At 46.4% G+C, this 19,747-nt stretch overlaps 1 protein-coding gene across 3 annotated transcripts; it reads right to left on the bottom strand.

Annotated features, from left to right (window-relative positions):
• Positions 1–464: 464 nt before the first annotated feature.
• cyp2c8l (cytochrome P450 family 2 subfamily C member 8 like) lies at positions 465–16,327 on the bottom strand. 3 transcript variants are annotated; one of them, XM_031903194.1, is made up of 10 exons: positions 16,120–16,327; positions 14,515–14,698; positions 13,580–13,742; positions 10,521–10,667; positions 9,441–9,601; positions 9,132–9,308; positions 6,950–7,091; positions 6,259–6,446; positions 1,584–1,725; positions 465–1,201 (listed from the first exon to the last, which is right to left on the bottom strand). In XM_031903194.1, exons 2-10 carry the CDS (start codon positions 14,692–14,694, stop codon positions 1,008–1,010), a joined length of 1,494 nt encoding a protein of 497 aa, XP_031759054.1. In that variant the 5' UTR covers positions 14,695–14,698; positions 16,120–16,327; the 3' UTR covers positions 465–1,007.
• Between the last annotated feature and the right edge of the window lie 3,420 nt (positions 16,328–19,747).

Below are 19,747 nucleotides of genomic sequence, written 5' to 3'. Positions count from 1 at the left end.
CCCCGCCCCCACCTGTATAGGAGTTTGTCCCACCCCCACCTGTGCCTGTATAGGTGTCTGTCCCCCCCCCACCTGTGCCTGTATAGGTGTCTCTCCCACCCCCACCTGTGCCTGTATAGGAGTCTGCCCCGCCCCCACCTGTATAGGAGTTTGTCCCACCCCCACCTGTGCCTGTATAGGTGTCTCTCCCACCCCCACCTGTGCCTGTATAGGAGTCTGTCCCACCCCCACCTGTATAGGAGTTTGTCCCGCCCCCACCTGTGCCTGTATAGGTGTCTCTCCCACCCCCACCTGTGCCTGTATAGGAGTCTGTCCCACCCCCACCTGTGCCTGTATAGGAGTCTGCCCCGCCCCCACCTGTATAGGAGTTTGTCCCGCCCCCACCTGTCTCGGATCTTTATCATTGAAATGAGTGGCCTCCTACACTCACTGTTTGTTAAGACTGTTAAATGCATTTTCAGATGTTTCCGATCGTTCAGAACATTTTAATTAGACAAAGTGCCATTAAGAAGGGACACGCAGGGCACAATATTTGTTATACATTACCCAGCATTCCTTTCTCAGGTCATTCTGTGACCCTTTGATCAGAACATTTTGTACAATAAGGTTTTGTTGATGTGAGACTGATTAGCCATTAATACAGGGGGTCAGTGACTTAGGGACCCAAATTGGCACAAATAATTAAAGTAGCAGTGAAACTTCCCTTCCCAGGATTCCTGCTGCTTCACCCACAGATCTCTGGCCTTAGAAACAGATCACGTGTGGCCCTCACATGGGTCATACCAATAAAGTTGGCACTTGGCTATAGAGTGCACTGTTGGTTCTGACTCAGACACAATGTAGCAGGAGCCAGCCCATAACAGACCCGGAGGAGACCTGACTCCCACCCAATGGCACCCCTGTTACCCACGATACATATAATTATACGTACAGCACATAATAGGTGGTACATTGATTTTCCTATTGATCGAATTAAAGGGTAACATGACCATTAAATTATCAGCCAATCAGTCGGTGTGGGAGGAGCGAGGGATGGCGCAGATCTCCCAGGACTGGATGATCGTTCTCTTGTTGAAGCGCAGAGATTTCATGTCCATTTGGGCCCCAGTCGTTGGGCAGAGGGAGAATTTCTGGAGGAGAGCGGAGAAGAAGAGGAAAATCTCCATCCGGGCCAAACTCACCCCCAGGCACTCGCGCTTCCCTGCGGGCAGAGGGGGCACAATATGGGCACATTTGGCACAAAGGGCAAGAAAAACAAGGAAATCTCAAGCCAAACAGACAGAATCACAGTATTTATATAGTGAATAATGTAGTTCTGTTGGGTTGAGGGTTCTGTGCAGTCAGGTTCTTCCCGTCTCAGCCTTCCCATCTCTATGGACCCGGCACAGTTTGGCTGTGATTGAACCCAAGGCCCACAAACAGGAAGTTGGGGTGCAGAGTACTAAATACCAGTGAGTACTGCAGGAAGTACAGCTCCAATCTAACAATGTAGTGCTGAAGGGCAGGAAGAGAACCCCTAGAATTCCTTTGTGGCCCCAGAGCTGCACAGACACATTTTGACCCATCTTGTAGCCAATACTCACCCGCCGAAAATACCATGAAAGCCGGCTTTGCCCGGAACTGTCCCTTCTCATCCAGAAAATGCCCCGGGTTGAACTCATCGGGGGTCTCCCACTGGGAGGGGTCGAACAGCACAGAGGAGAGGTACGGGAGGATCCGGGTGCCCTGTCAGAGACCAACACAGCTGGGTCCCTTTCAACTATTCTAAGCAGATACATTCCATGGAACAAATACATGTAAAGTGATAAGTCTTGGGTGACTTATAGTAAATATAGTAACAAATTCAATAACATGTCCAGTGTCTGGTATGCAGCATGCTCAGGGAACCACTCCAATGCACAGAAAACAGAAGAACTAGAGAGAAACTAAAGAGGAATAAGAGAAGAACTAAAGAAAAACTAGAGAGGAACTGGAGACGAACTAGAGAGAAACTAGAGAGGAACATGAGAAGAAATAGAGAGAAACTAGAGCGGAACAAGAGAGAAACTAGAGAGGAACAAGAGAAGAACTAGAAAGAAACTAAAGATGAACAAAAGAAGAACTAGAGAGAAACTAGAGAAGAATTAGAGAAGAACAAGAGAAGAACTAGAGAGAAACTAGTGAGGAACAAAAGAAGAACTAAAAAGAAACTAGAGAGGAGCATGAGAAGAACTAGGGAGAAACTAGAGAGGAGCATGAGAAGAACTAGAAAGAAACTAAAGAGGAACAAAAGAAGAACTAGTGAGCATCTAGAAAGGAATTAGAGAAGAACAAGAGAAAAACTAGAAAGAAACTAGAGAGGAACAAGAGAAGAACCAGAAAGAAACTAAAGAGTAGTGATGGGCGAAATGTTTCGCCAGACATGGATTCACAGCGAATTTAAGCGTTTCGCCATTGGCACATTGTTTCGCGAAACGTATGAAAAAATTTGCTGCGGAAAAATTAGACAAAAGAATAGCCGTACGACAAAAGATTAGCCGCGGGCAACAATTTTTTTTTGACGTGCGACATTTTTGCCGTTTCACGAATTTTTCACCGTTTCACGAAACTTTTGAAAGATTAGCAAAAGGAACAAAAGAAGAACTAGCAAGATACTAGAGAAGAACTAGAAAGAAACTAAAGAGGAACAAAAGAAGAACTAGCGAGAAACTAGAGAAGAACTAGAAAGAAACTAAAGAGGAACAAAAGAAGAACTAGCGAGAAACTAGAGAAGAACTAGATAGAAACTAAAGAGGAACAAAAGAAGAACTAGCGAGAAACTAGAGAAGAACAAGAGAAGAACTAGAAAGAAACAAGAGGGGAACAAATGAAGAACTACAGAGAAACAACAGAGCAACTAGAGAGGAACAGGCGAAGAACTAGAGAGAAACTAAAGAGGAACAAGATAGGAACAAGAGAAGAACTATATGGCAACTAGAAAGAAACAAGAGAAGAACTACAGAGGAACAAGAGAAAAACTAGAAAGAAACTAGAGAGGAACAGGAGAAGAACGAGAGAGAAACTAAAGAGGAACAAGATGGGAACAAGAGAAGAACTATACGGCAACTAGAAAGAAACAAGAGAAGAACTAGAGAGGAACAAGAGAAAAACTAGAAAGAAACTAGAGAGGAACAGGAGAAGAACGAGAGAGAAAGTATAGAGGAACTAAAGAGCAACAAGAGAAGAACTAGAGATAAACTAGAAATGAATAAGAGAAGAACTAGAAAGAAACTAGAGAGGAACAGGATAGGAACAAGAGAAGAACTATATGGAAACTAGAAAGGAACAAGAGAAGAACTAGAGATGAACAGGAGAAGAACTAGAGAGAAAATATAGAGGAACTAGAGAGCAACAAGAGAAGAACTAGAGAGAAACTAGAAATGAATAAGAGAAAAACTAGAAAGAAACTAAAGAGGAACAGGAGAAGAACTAGAGATAAACTAGAGAGCAACAAGAGAAGAACTAGAGATAAACTAGAGAGCAACAAGAGAAGAACTAGAGATAAACTAGAAATGAAAAAGAGAAGAACTAGAAAGAAACTAGAGAGGAACAGGAGAAGAACTAGGGAGAAATTAGAGAGGAACATTTGAATCAATAATATCAAACCATAATCATATCCATAAAGCCATATTCAAATCTGTATCCATAACACTAACCATAACCATAACTATAGCCATAACCATAACACTAACCATAACCATAACTATAGCCAGAAGCATAACACTAACCATAACACTAACCATAACCATAACTATAGCCAGAAGCATAACACTAACCATAACACTAACCATAACCATCACTATAGCCAGAAGCATAACACTAACCATAACACTAACCATCACTATAGCCAGAAGCATAACACTAACTATAACCATAACTATAGCCAGAAGCATAACACTAACCATAACATTAACCATAACTATAGCCAGAAGCATAACACTAACCATAACACTAACCATAACCATAACTATAGCCAGAAGCATAACACTAACCATAACCATAACTATAGCCAGAAGCATAACACTAACCATAACCATAACTATAGCCATAACCATAACACTAACCATAACCATCACTATAGCCAGAAGCATAACACTAACCATAACCATCACTATAGCCAGAAGCATAACACTAACCATAACCATAACTATAGCCATAACCATAACACTAACCATAACCATCACTATAGCCAGAACCATAACACTAACCATAACACTAACCATAACCATAACTATAGCCATAACCATAACACTAACCATAACCATCACTATAGCCAGAACCATAACACTAACCATAACACTAACCATAACCATCACTATAGCCAGAAGCATAACACTAACCATAACCATAACCATAACTATAGCCATAACCATAACACTAACCATAACCATCACTATAGCCAGAAGCATAACACTAACCATAACCATAACTATAGCCATAACCATAACACTAACCATAACCATCACTATAGCCAGAACCATAACACTAACCATAACACTAACCATAACCATCACTATAGCCAGAAGCATAACACTAACCATAACACTAACCATCACTATAGCCAGAAGCATAACACTAACCATAACCATAACTATAGCCATAACCATAACACTAACCATAACCATCAATATAGCCAGAAGCATAACACTAACCATAACCATCACTATAGCCAGAAGCATAACACTAACTATAACCATAACTATAGCCATAACCATAACACTAACCATAACCATCACTATAGCCAGAAGCATAACACTAACCATAACCATAACTATAGCCATAACCATAACACTAACCATAACCATCACTATAGCCAGAAGCATAACACTAACCATAACCATAACTATAGCCATAACCATAACACTAACCATAACCATCACTATAGCCAGAAGCATAACACTAACCATAACCATAACCATAACTATAGCCATAACCATAACACTAACCATAACCATCACTATAGCCAGAAGCATAACACTAACCATAACCATCACTATAGCCAGAAGCATAACACTAAGCATAACCATAACTATAGCCATAACCATAACCATCACTATAGCCAGAACCATAACACTAACCATAACACTAACCATAACCATCACTATAGCCAGAAGCATAACACTAACCATAACACTAACCATCACTATAGCCAGAAGCATAACACTAACCATAACCATAACCATAACTATAGCCATAACCATAACACTAACCATAACCATAACTATAGCCAGAACCATAACACTAACCATAACCATCACTATAGCCATAACCATAACACTAACCATAACCATAACTATAGCCAGAACCATAACACTAACCATAACCATCACTATAGCCATAACCATAACACTAACCATAACCATCACTATAGCCATAACCATAACACTAACCATAACCATCACTATAGCCATAACCATAACACTAACCATAACCATCACTATAGCCATAACCATAACACTAACCATAACCATCACTATAGCCAGAACCATAACACTAACCATAACCATAACTATAGCCAGAAGCATAACACTAACCATAACCATAACTATAGCCATAACACTAACCATAACCATCACTATAGCCAGAACCATAACACTAACCATAACCATAACTATAGCCAGAACCATAACACTAACCATAACCATAACTATAGCCATAACACTAACCATAACCATCACTATAGCCAGAACCATAACACTAACCATAACCATCACTATAGCCAGAACCATAACACTAACCATAACACTAACCATAACCATAACTATAGCCAGAAGCATAACTAAATACATAATCTAGAGACCCTTCTGTTTCTGGAAATCCCCTAATGCTATGGATGTTCCAGTCCTTTTCCTGGAGAATGGGGGGGCCTCCCTGCCTTACACCCCTATAATCCCCACTACCAGGATTCAACCTTTTGGGTTTGAGTAAATCTGATACAAATGTCCCTAAATTCCCTTTTATTCCCACAGTCTTTGATCATTCAAACAAGCCCCGCCCCCTCCAAAATGAACATGAGGGTCACTGTCACTGGCCCCTCCTTCTTTATACTAAACTAATGAATCCATTTAATCCTACCCAGAATGCACTTTGTCCAATGGAAACTAACTGGCAAAATCTGCCCTTTAGCCCCTTCATGTGTTTTGTTGCTTCTCTCTGTTCCCTTTCAGGTCCAGCAACGATAAATTATTATACAGGGAATTCCCGTCCCGACACTTCCCGATCTCCCAAATCTCTCCGTACCTTGGGCAGGGTGTAGCCACGAAACGCTATGTCTTGGGTCAGAGAACGATAGAACCCTGCAGGCGCCAGATCCAGGTGCCTCTGCAGTTCATGAATGACGGCGTTGGTGTAGGGCATCCGGGCGCGGTCACTCATCCCTGGGGGGCGCTGGGACCCCGTCACATCATCGATCTCTCGTTGTACTTTGGCTGGAGGGGAGACAGAATGGGGACACACTGAACCCCCACTCACTGCTACTAACTCCTGACCCTGGCTCAGCCCATGAGAATCTCTGTCTTTACTTCCCCTTTAATGCACTTGTTTTTCTTAAATACAGATTATTAATAAAGGAATAAAGAAAGTAACAACAGGAAGATGAGTTCCTGAGACTGTCGTGGGGGGGGGGGGGGGGGGTAATGTTACATGGGGGCTTCATTATCTTAAACACATGATGAACAAGGTCCTTATTCTCCTCCATTACATGAGATCTAAACCCAAGAGATGTATGGGTGTCAGCATATTCCAACTGCCCCAATATCTTTTGCAATTTATGTGAGTGAGATACTTGCAGTTTTAGACCGTCACTATTGGGTTTGGGAGATATGAAGGTCTATGTCTACACTTAACTCTTGCATTGCTCTCCCCCTTTCAAAATAATGAATGCTGCTCTATCACTACTAGGGGTAACCCCCCCCAATGTACCCCCCCTTACCCTGAATATGGGGAAAACGCGCAATGATCGCCAGGCAGTACTTGAGGGTGGCGGTGGTGCTGTCAGACCCGGCGGCCAATATGCTGGAGATAAACATGATGAGGCTCGTGTCACAGAACTTGGAATCCTTATTGCCCTTCTCCTGCGCAGAGAGAATAATATATTATACCCTATATTCTCTCTATATTCCTATACCCTATATTCTCTCTATATTCCTATACCCTATATTCACTCTATATATTCCTATACCCTATATTCTCTCTCTATATTCCTATACCCTATATTCTCTCTATATTCCTATACCCTATATTCTCTCTATATTCCTATACCCTATATTCTCTCTATATATTCCTATACCCTATATTCTCTCTCTATATTCCTATACCCTATATTCTCTCTATTTTCCTATACCCTATATTCTCTCTATATTCCTATACCCTATATTCTCTCTCTAAATTCCTATACCCTATATTCTCTCTATATTCCTATACCCTATATTCTCTCTATATTCCTATACTCTATATTCTCTCTATATATTCCTATACCCTATATTCTCTCTATATTCCTATACCCTATATTCTCTCTCTATATTCCTATACCCTATATTCTCTCTATATTCCTATACTCTATATTCTCTCTATATATTCCTATACTCTATATTCTCTCTATATTCCTATACCCTATATTCTCTCTCTATATTCCTATACCCTATATTCTCTCTTTATTCCTATACCCTATATTCTCTCTATATTCCTATACCCTATATTCTCTCTATATTCCTATACCCTATATTCTCTCTATATTCCTATACTCTATATTCTCTCTATATATTCCTATACTCTATATTCTCTCTATATTCCTATACCCTATATTCTCTCTCTATATTCCTATACCCTATATTCTCTCTATATTCCTATACTCTATATTCTCTCTATATATTCCTATACTCTATATTCTCTCTATATTCCTATACCCTATATTCTCTCTCTATATTCCTATACCCTATATTCTCTCTTTATTCCTATACCCTATATTCTCTCTGTATTCCTATACCCTATATTCTCTCTGTATTCCTATACCCTATATTCTCTCTGTATTCCTATACCCTATATTCTCTCTTTATTCCTATACCCTATAGTGTCTCTTTATTCCTATACCCTATATTCTCTCTTTATTCCTATACCCTATATTCTCTCTGTATTCCTATACCCTATATTCTCTCTTTATTCCTATACCGTATATTCTCTCTTTATTCCTATACCCTATATTGTCTCTATCTTATACTGCCCTATTGCCTATATATATTACTAGTCATTCAATATTCTTTTCTCCTGTAGCGCCTGTTGTGCAGATACAATGCTATAAAGTGTCAGCTTTTGTGTCAACTGTAGCTCATTTTCATGCTAGAAATTGATGGTTTTGTGGGTTCACTTGACTGTTAAAGAGGGAAAGGTTGAATGACCAGGGGGGCTGCCAAATGTTAGGCCCCGTCAGTGATTGTAACCATTTGCCTGATACCCCAGGTTGGTGCTCCTGTTAGCAGGAAACTGCCCCAGGCTGGGGTACATGTGAGCAAGTGATCCTCTTCCTTCCCTTCTCCTTTCTTCCAAATTCCGGGGCTGACACGTGCGCAGTAGAGTGACGAATACAGAAAAAAAATCTCCTGTGTGCGCACCCATCGTGAAAAGAAGGATGAGGAACGCTCACCCACATGTACCCCAGGCCGGGGCAGTTTTCTGATAACAAATGCAAGTGATTACAATGACTGGGGGTGCCTAATGTTCAACCTTTCCTTCTTCTTTAAAGGGCTCTGTTCTCTCCCAAGGGTGGGAACTGGGGGGGGCAGAAGTGCCTAGGGCACAATACTTGGGGGCACAACTTCTTCTGCCTATTTACCCCTAGTTCCGGCCTTCTGTACCTCCAGAGGCTCCTGAGGAAACTTTTGTGCCCCACAGGAGACAGACAGAGGCAGGGCAAGACAGCTTTCTTGAACTCTCCCAAACTCTAGAGAGAAAGCTGTCGTGCCCGGCCTCCGCCTCTTACGTGTGGGGCGCAGTGAACCAATGGGCTTGCCTAGGGCACAATAGTCATTAGGCCCGCCCCTGGCGCTCAATCTCGTTTCACTGGAACAAACGTCCATCATTGTTAGGGTGAGAGGGAAATGTCTCCTTTCTGTTCTCACCTCCTTTATCTTCAGCAGAAAATGGTCAATGAAGTCCCTCGGGGGGGCAAAGAGATCAAGAGTCTCCTTGTGGAAATCCAGCTGCTCTCTCACATAGGCCACTAGGCACAGGCTGTTCTTCATAATTATTTGCCCCAGGTAGGGCAACTTTAGCAGAACGGGAAACATGTTGCAGATCTGAGGAGACCATAGGAAAGAGATTTGTTACCCACAATCCATTTCATCTACAGATTCCGGGTTATGTCCCACAAGGGAAACTCTACAAGGTATTAGCACAACTGGGGCAAGGGGGGCAGTAAGCCAATGTACCTGCTGTTTGGCAGAGAAGATATTGTCAGAGTGCTTCCTTATGTGGCTAATCAGATCCAGGAGTTTCTGGTCCTTGTAGTCCAAACGTTGCCCAAACAGGATGGTGCCGATGGCGTTGGTTACAGCAGAACTTAGCAGTTGGGTTGGGTTGAAAGACTTTGCTAGAGGACAGTAGATAGAAACACGAGACTTGAAGCATTGATATTGTTGGGCACTTTGACACTGATTTGCCTTTATATAACAGATACAGGGCCAATGCCGACCATTCTGTGACCCAAAAGACCAACTCATAACTCCTTCCTGCTTCTCCTCTGAGACATTCTGGTCTGGGGGAACCCCTTGCATGAGAAGGCCCATGAGAAGCCCCACCGGGTCTCAAACAAGGAACCTCCTGTTAAAACTTGGGCTGTTTCAGCCTCCCGGATGGAACAGTCAAGTATGAAGCGTGTGGTTGGTTGGCAAGTAAAGCTGAGAATTGTGGGTAAGTCAGATCCCCTAGGCCTAGATTTAGCTCTAGATAGATTAGGATATACTCTGTAATAGGTCAAACTAGGTGTAACAGATAGAGTTAGCTAGAGAGCAGGTTTTGGCTCCAACGAGGTTTGTCAGTGGCATTAGAGATCCTGGGTTTACTATTGCCCAGAAGTAGGGAACAAGTGTACAGACTCAGGGCTAGATATGAACATTGCCTGGGTTCCACTTGGAAGGAGATTCCCAAAAGCTGGGGAAAACCCATGGTTCTGATGTTGCTACATATTGTGCCTGACTGACCCAGTGGGGATAGAACCATACTGACCCAGTGTTGTGAGAATAAACCTGATTGGTGCTACTGTGAGTGAATCCTGCATTATTGTTGCTGTTACTCATTGGTTTAGTTTAATAAACAGTTCATGGTTACGTTCAAGAACACTCACCCAAGAGTTATAGTGGCACAACACCCTGGCCTCCACCATAAGCAAGGGCTTACACCTGAGATCCAAGGATGAGACCATGAGTTTACACTCACATTTTTATTAATGATACTATGAGGAAATATGTAGGGTAATGACCCTGTCGGCCTCACTCCTCCATTGGACCCACCTCCCATCTCAGACACGGCCTCAACAAGCAGCTCGGCCTCCTTCAGACTTTTCTCCTCCAGGGACCTCTTCCCCAACCCGACGTTCCTCAGGGTCATCAGGATGAATCTCCGGAACAGGCGCCAGTGGTTGTTGGAACTGAGAAAATCTGCAGGGGAACAAGAGCATCGATTTATCTGTAGTTCTAAGCTTGTTCTAATCCAAAAGTTTCACAAATATGGGTCTTTCTCATCTATCTTGTTGGGGGCAAAACTGGAGTCTGCCAACCCTTTCTGTGGCACCGGCCTATCTCTACCCTTGTGAGAGGAAACTGAGATGTTGAACACTGTGAGGCAATAGAACATTATGGGGCAGTAGAACACTGTGGGCAGTAGAACATTATGGGGCAGTAGAGCACTATGGGGCAGTAGAACACTGTGGGGCAGTAAAACACTGTGGGCAGTAGAGCACTATGGGGCAGTAGAACACTGTGAGGCAGTAGAGCACTATGGGGCAGTAGAACACTGTGAGGCAGTAGAACATTATGGGGCAGTAGAACACTGTGAGGCAGTAGAACATTATGGGGCAGTAGAACACTGTGAGGCAGTAGAACATTATGGGGCACTAGAACACTGTGGGGCACTATGGGGCAGTAGAACACTGTGGGACAGAAGAACACTGTGGGGCAGTAGAGCACTGTGGGGCAGTAGAACACTGTGGGGCAGTAGGACACTGTGGGGCAGTAGAACACTGTGAGGCAGTAGAACATTATGGGGCAGTAGAGCACTGTGGGCAGTAGAGCACTGTGGGGCAGTAGAACACTGTGGGGCAGTAGGACACTGTGGGGCAGTAGAACACTGTGAGGCAGTAGAACATTATGGGGCAGTAGAACACTGTGAGGCAGTAGAACATTATGGGGCAGTAGAACACTGTGGGGCACTATGGGGCAGTAGAACACTGTGGGGCAGAAGAACACTGTGGGGCAGTAGAGCACTGTGGGGCAGTAGAGCACTGTGGGGCAGTAGAGCACTGTGGGGCAGTAGAACACTGTGGGGCAGTAGAGCACTGTGGGGCAGTAGAACACTGTGGGGCAGTAGAGCACTGTGGGGCAGTAGAACACTGTGGGGCAGTAGAGCACTGTGGGGCAGTAGAGCACTGTGGGGCAGTAGAACACTGTGGGGCAGTAGAACACTGTGGGCAGTAGAACACTGTGGGGCAGTAGAACACTGTGGGGCAGTAGAACACTGTGGGGCAGTAGGACACTGTGGGGCAGTAGAGCACTGTGGGGCAGTAGAGCACTGTGGGGCAGTAGAACACTGTGGGGCAGTAGAACACTGTGGGGCAGTAGAGCACTGTGGGGCAGTAGAGCACTGTGGGGCAGTAGGACACTGTGGGGCAGTAGAGCACTGTGGGGCAGTAGAACACTGTGGGGCAGTAGAGCACTGTGGGGCAGTAGAACACTGTGGGGCAGTAGGACACTGTGGGGCAGTAGGACACTGTGGGGCAGTAGAGCACTGTGGGGCAGTAGAGCACTGTGGGGCAGTAGGACACTGTGGGGCAGTAGAGCACTGTGGGGCAGTAGAGCACTGTGGGGCAGTAGGACACTGTGGGGCAGTAGAACACTGTTCGGCAGTAGGACACTGTGGGGCAGTAGAACACTGTGGGGCAGTAGGACACTGTGGGGCAGTAGGACACTGTGGGGCAGTAGAACACTGTGGGGCAGTAGAACACTGTGGGGCAGTAGGACACTGTGGGGCAGTAGAGCACTGTGGGGCAGTAGGACACTGTGGGGCAGTAGAGCACTGTGGGGCAGTAGAGCACTGTGGGGCAGTAGGACACTGTGGGGCAGTAGAGCACTGTGGGGCAGTAGAACACTGTGGGGCAGTAGAACACTGTGGGGCAGTAGGACACTGTGGGGCAGTAGAGCACTGTGGGGCAGTAGAACACTGTGGGGCAGTAGAACACTGTGGGGCAGTAGGACACTGGGGCAGTAGAGCACTGTGGGGCAGTAGAACACTGTGGGGCAGTAGGACACTGTGGGGCAGTAGGACACTGTGGGGCAGTAGAGCACTGTGGGGCAGTAGAACACTCAATATTGTCCTCATATACCCCCTGCCATTGAGACACACACAGCTCCTTCTCCAGTAATTTTGCCTATTCTGCCCCAGTGGTGTAACCGATTTATAGCAAACGTAGGGCCCACTCTGCCATGTACAGTTCATGGGGGCGGAGCTGTTACCCGCAGGGGAGGTGCTTGTTGGCGTGTTTATTATGCGCATACTTGTGACATCACATAACACTCACCTTAATTAGCATGCTTGGTCCCAGAAGCCCCTCCCCCAAGTGCAGGCAGCACAGTTGGTGCCCCAACCAGAGTGGGGGCTCTATTAGCAATTCATTATAAAAATCTTGCCCTTTAAGCTCAGCCCAATTCAAACCCTTAGTGCCATGTAACATTGTGCTGGTGTGTTGGTCCGAGAGAGTCCGAGAGAGTCCGAGAGAGTCCGAGAGAGTCCAAGAGAGTCTGAGAGAGTCCAAGAGAGTCCGAGAGAGTCTGAGAGAGTCCAAGAGAGTCCAAGAGAGTCCAAGAGAGTCTGAGAGAGTCCAAGAGAGTCCGAGAGAATCCGATAGAGTCTGAGAGAGTCCAAGAGAGTCTGAGAGAGTCCGAGAGAGTCTGAGAGAGTCCGAGAGAGTCCAAGAGAATCTGAGAGAGTCCAAGAGAGTCTGAGAGAGTCCAAGAGAGTCCGAGAGAATCCGAGAGAGTCTGAGAGAGTCCAAGAGAGTCTGAGAGAGTCCGAGAGAGTCTGAGAGAGTCCGAGAGAGTCCAAGAGAATCTGAGAGAGTCCAAGAGAGTCTGAGAGAGTCCAAGAGAGTCCCAGAGAGTCCCAGAGAGTCCGAGAGAGTTCAAGAGAGTCCGAGAGAGTCCAAGAGAGTCCAAGAGAGTCTGAGAGAGTCCGAGAGAGTCCAAGAGAGTCTGAGAGAGTCCAAGAGAGTCCAAAAGAGTCTGAGAGAGTCCGAGAGAGTCCCAGAGAGTCGCCCCAGTCGAGTAATTACTATACACAATAACAGGGTCTCACTCACTGAATCCTTTGGTGTAACTGTCTAGTGCCGGATACAGCGGGCGGTCACTGAACTGCTCCGTGTGGTTGATCAGAGCGTCTTTCACTGTCTCGTAACCACAGAGAACCACAACGGGGTCTGTCATTTGCCAGAGGGTGAACATTGCGCCGTATTTCTTGTGAAACTGGAACGTAAATGTGCAAAAGGGAATTATCTATGGTGGTACTGGCCCGAGATCTCACCATCAGCATAGGAAGGGGTTCCTTACTGTAAGGGCAGTCAGGTTATGGGGTTCCCTACCCAGAGAGGGGGAATGAGTGATACATTGGGGGTGGGGAGGAAAGGGGATCTCACCATCAGCATAGGAAGGGGTTCCTTACTGTAAGGGCAGTCAGGTTATGGGGTTCCCTACCCAGAGAGGGGGAATGAGTGATACATTGGGGGTGGGGAGGAAAGGAGATCTCATCATCAGCATAGGAAGGGGTTCCTTACTGTAAGGGCAGTCAGGTTATGGGGTTCCCTACCCAGAGAGGGGGAATGAGTGATACATTGGGGGTGGGGAGGAAAGGGGATCTCACCATCAGCATAGGAAGGGGTTCCTTACTGTAAGGGCAGTCAGGTTATGGGGTTCCCTACCAAGAGAGGGGGAATGAGTGATACATTGGGGGTGGGGAGGAAAGGGGATCTCACCATCAGCATAGGAAGGGGTTCCTTACTGTAAGGGCAGTCAGGTTATGGGGTTCCCTACCCAGAGAGGGGGAATGAGGGATACATTGGGGGTGGGGAGGAAAGGGGATCTCACCATCAGCATAGGAAGGGGTTCCTTACTGTAAGGGCAGTCAGGTTATGGGATTCCCTACCAAGAGAGGGGGAATGAGTGATACATTGGGGGTGGGGAGGAAAGGGGATCTCACCATCAGCATAGGAAGTGGGACAGACATTAATGTAGAACACACCTCGGGGTAATATCTGAGAATCCCATCTCGGTATAAATAGTTGGGGGTGCCCAGCAGTGGGACTGGGGTTGGGCCCGGGGGTAGGACGTGACTTCTCTTCTGTTGTCTCCACAGGGAGGAGAGGAAGAGGAGGGTGAGCAGGAAGATGAAGAACAAAGTCAGGATGGAGAGGATTTCCATGGTTCTGTGAGAGGAAATAAGTATCAGAACTGGTCCCCCCCCCGTTATTATACATACCCGCCCTGCCCAATCCCCTACTCACCCCCTGCCCCCCCTGTTATTATACATACCCGCCCCCTGCCCAATCCCCTACTCACCCCCTGCCCAATCTCATACTCACCCCCTGCCCCCCCTGTTATTATACATACCCGCCCCCTGCCCAATCCCCTACTCACCCCCTGCCCCCCCTGTTATTATACATACCCGCCCCCTGCCCAATCCCCTACTCACCCCTGCCCCCCCCCCGTTATTATACATACCCCCCCTGCCCAATCCCCTACTCACCCCCTGCCCAATCTCATACTCACCCCCTGCCCCCCCTGTTATTATACGTACCCGCCCCCTGCCCAATCCCCTACTCACCCCCTGCCCCCCCCCGTTATTATACATACCCCCCCTGCCCAATCTCCTACTCACCCCCTGCCCCCCCTCCATTGTTATACATACCCCCCTGTCCAATCCCCTTCTTACCCCCTGCCCAATCTCCTACTCCCCCCCTGCCCCCCCTCCATTGTTATACATACCCCCCTGCCCAATCTCCTACTCACCCCCTGCCCAATCTCATACTCACCCCCTGCCCCCCCTGTTATTATACGTACCCGCCCCCTGCCCAATCCCCTACTCACCTCCTGCCCTCCCCTGTTATTATACATACCCGCCCCCTGCCCAATCCCCAACTCACCCCCTGCCCCCCCCTGTTATTATAAGTACCCGCCCCTGCCCAATCCCCTACTCACCCCCTGCCCTCCCGTTATTATACGTACCCGCCCCCCACCCAATCCCCTACTTACCCCTTGCGAAATCCCCTACTCACCCCCTGCTCAATCCCCTACTCACCCCCCACCCAATCCCCTACTCATCCCCCGCCCAATCCCCTACTCACCCGCCGCCCAATCCCCTACTCACCCCCCCAATCCCCTACCCACCCCCTGCCATTATACATACCCGCCCCTGCCCAATCCCATACTCACCCCCTGCCGCCCCCATTATTATTACATATACATACCCCACACCAAATCCCCTACTCACCCCCTGCGAAATCCCCTACTCACCCCCTGCCCAATCCCCTACTCACCCCCTGCCCAATCCCCTACTCACCCCCCGCCCAATCCCCTACTCACCCCCTGCCCAATCCCCTACTCATACACTGCCCCCCCATTATTATACATACCCACCCCCTACCCAATCCCCTACTCACACACTGCCCCCCATTATTATACATACCCACCCCCTACCCAATCCCCTACTCACACACTGCCCCCATTATTATACATACTCACCCCCTACCCAATCCCCTACTCACGCTCTGATTATTCAGGAATACATTTGCATTGGGGGTGTTGCTGCTCTGGGTACAAGTCTTATAATGGAGGGAACGGGGCTCACCTGGAATATTGTTGGCCAGTCAACAACAGGTCACACCTCCTGTCAGCTCTTTGTCCAATCAGAGTAGCTCATTCCCTGATGGATTCAGCTCCCCCACTAGTTCCCCTTGCCCAATGAAGATTATTGAGTTTGCCCAATGGCTGCACAGTATGCTCTGCCCAACGTTACCACTCTGCTTTAGCCCCCACAGGTCTCACTGAGGAATCGGGTTTAATCATTAGAGTTTTCATGAAATGGACTTGCGGAATGTCTAGACTGGGCGGAGCTTGATGTAAATAAACTTTACAGTAGAACAAAGTTCAGTTGTAGCTCCCCTGTCTCCGGGTGCAGCTGCTGTGTAACTGCGGTGTGTGGCGGCCCCAGTACAAGGGGCGTCTACTTCCAGTTCAGATGGCATCTAGTGATGAGTGAATTATTTTGCCAGGCATGGAATTGCAGCGAATTTCCACATTTCCCATTGGCGAATTGTTTCACAAGACTCCAATTAAACTGGCGTCTAGTTCCAATTAAACCGCCATTTGTGCCAGTACAATCGGCATTTGTTCCAGTACAACCAGCGTCTATGTCCAGTACAACCGGAGTCTACTTCCAATACAACCGGCGTCTGGTTCAAGTACAACCAGCGTCTACTTCCAATACAACCGGCATCTAGTTCCAGTACAACCGGCATCTAGTTCCAGTACAACCGGCATCTAGTTCCAGTACAACCGGCATCTAGTTCCAGTACAACCGGCATCTAGTTCCAGTACAACCGGGGTCTACTTCCAATACAACTGGTATCTAGTTCCAGTACAACCAGCGTCCTGTTTCAATACAACTAGCATCTACTTCCAATACAACCGGCGGTTAGTTCCAATACAGCTGGCATCTAGTTCCATTTTAACTGGTGTCTAGTTCCAGTACAACTGGCATTTATTTCCAATACAACCGGCGTCTAGTTCCAGTACAACCAGCGTCTTGTTTCAATACAACCAGCATCTAGTTCCAGTACAACCGGCATCTACTTCCAATACAACCGGAGTCTAGTTCCAGTACAACCGGCGTCTTGTTTCAATACAACCAGCGTCTAGTTCCAGTACAACCGGCATCTAGTTCCAGTACAACCGGCATCTAGTTCCAGTACAACCGGCATCTAGTTCCAGTACAACCGGGGTCTACTTCCAATACAACTGGTATCTAGTTCCAGTACAACCAGCGTCCTGTTTCAATACAACAAGCATCTACTTCCAATACAACCGGCGGTTAGATCCAATACAGCTGGCATCTAGTTCCAGTTTAACTGGTGTCTAGTTCCAGTACAACCGGCATTTATTTCCAATACAACCGGCGTCTAGTTCCAGTACAACCAGCGTCTTGTTTCAATACAACCAGCATCTTGTTCCAGTACAACCGGCATCTACTTCCAATACAACCGGAGTCTAGTTCCAGTACAACCAGCGTCTTGTTTCAATACAACCAGCATCTAGTTCCAGTACAACCGGCATTTATTTCCAATACAACCGGCGTCTAGTTCCAGTACAACCAGCGTCTTGTTTCAATACAACCAGCATCTAGTTCCAGTACAACCGGCATCTACTTCCAATACAACCGGAGTCTAGTTCCAGTACAACCAGCGTCTTGTTTCAATACAACCAGCATCTAGTTCCAGTACAACCGGCATCTACTTCCAATACAACCGGAGTCTAGTTCCAGTACAACCGGTGTCTTGTTTCAATACAACCAGCGTCTAGTTCCAGTACAACCGGCATCTAGTTCCAATACAACCAGTGTCTTGTTCCAGTACAACCGGCATCTAGTTCCAGTACAACCGGCATCTACTTCCAATACAACCGGCGGTTAGTTCCAATACAGCTGGCATCTAGTTCCATTTTAATTGGTGTCTAGTTACAGTACAACCGGCATTTACTTCCAATACAACCGGCGTCTAGTTCCAGTACAACCAGCGTCTTGTTTCAATACAACCAGCATCTAGTTCCAGTACAACCGGCATCTACTTCCAATACAACCGGAGTCTAGTTCCAGTACAACCGGCGTCTTGTTTCAATACAACCAGCATCTAGTTCCAGTACAACCGGCATCTACTTCCAATACAACCAGTGTCTTGTTCCAGTACAACCGGCATCTAGTTCCAGTACAACCGGCATCTACTTCCAATACAACCGGCGGTTAGTTCCAATACAGCTGGCATCTAGTTCCATTTTAACTGGTGTCTAGTTCCAGTACAACTGGCATTTACTTCTAATACAACCGGCGTCTAGTTCCAGTACAACCAGCATCTTGTTTCAATACAACAGTCATCTAGTTCCAGTACAACCGGCATCTACTTCCAATACAACCAGCGTCTAGTTCAATTTTAACGGGACTCTAGTTTCAGTACAACTGGTTTGTAGTTCCAGTACAACCAGCATCTACTTCCAATAAAACCTGCATTTAGATCCGATACAGCCGGCGTCTAGTTCCATTTTAAATGGTGTCTAGTTCCAGTACAACCGGCGCCTTGTTTCAATAACACCAGCATCGAGTTCCAGTACAACCTGCATCTAGTTCCAATGCAACTGGAGTTTAGTTCCAATACAGCCAGCATCTAATTCCATTTTAACTAGTGTCTTTAACCAGCGTCTAGTTTCAGTACAACCAGCGTCTTGTTTCAATACAACCGGTATCTACTTCCAATACAGCCGGTGTCTAGTTCCAGTACAACCGGCGTATTGTTTCAATACAACCAGCGTCTAGTTTCATTGCAACCGGCATCTAGTTCCAGTACAACCGCCAGCTACTTCCAATACAACCGGCATCTAGTTCCAGTACAACCGGCGTCATGTTTCAATACAACCAGCGTCTAGTTTCATTACAACCGGCATCTAGTTCCAGTACAACCGCCAGCTACTTCCAATACAACCGGCATCTAGTACCAGTACAACCGGCATCTACTTCCAATACAATCGGAGTCTAGTTCCAGTACAACCAGCGTCTTGTTTCAATACAACCAGCGTCTAGTTCCAGTACAAACGGCATCCAGTTCCAATACAACCAGCGTCAAGTTCCAGTACAACTGGCGTCTAGTTCCAGTACAACCAGAGTCTAGTTCCAGTACAACCAGCGTCTAGTTCCAGTACAACCGGAGTCTATTTCCAGTACAACCGGCGTCTTGCTTCAATACAACCGGTGTCTACTTCCAATACAACCGGCATCTAGTTCCAGTACAACCGGCATCTAGTTTCAGTACAACCGGCGTCTAGTTCCAGTACAACCGGCGTCTAGTTCCAGTACAACCGGCATCTAGTTCCAGTACAACCAGTGTCTTGTTTCAATACAACCAGCGTCTAGTTCCAGTACAACCGGCATCAACTTCCAATACATCTGTCATCTAGTTCCATTTTAACGGACCTCTAGTTCCAGTACAACTGGTGTGTAGTTCCAGTACAACCAGCGTCTTGTTTCAATACAACCAGCATCTAGTTTCAGTACAACCGGCATCTACTTCCAATACAACCGCGTCTAGTTCCATTTTAACGGGCCTCTAGTTCCAGTACAACTGGTGTGTAGTTCCAGTACAACCAGCATCTACTTCCAATACAACCGGCGTTTAGTTCCAATATAGCCAGCGTCTAGTTCCAGTACAACCGGC

This window comes from Xenopus tropicalis, chromosome 6 (assembly GCF_000004195.4).
Source record: "Xenopus tropicalis strain Nigerian chromosome 6, UCB_Xtro_10.0, whole genome shotgun sequence".
Taxonomy (NCBI): domain Eukaryota; kingdom Metazoa; phylum Chordata; class Amphibia; order Anura; family Pipidae; genus Xenopus; species Xenopus tropicalis.
The sequence above is the reverse complement of the archived record's forward strand: the minus strand, read 5'-3'. Positions and strand labels throughout refer to the sequence as shown.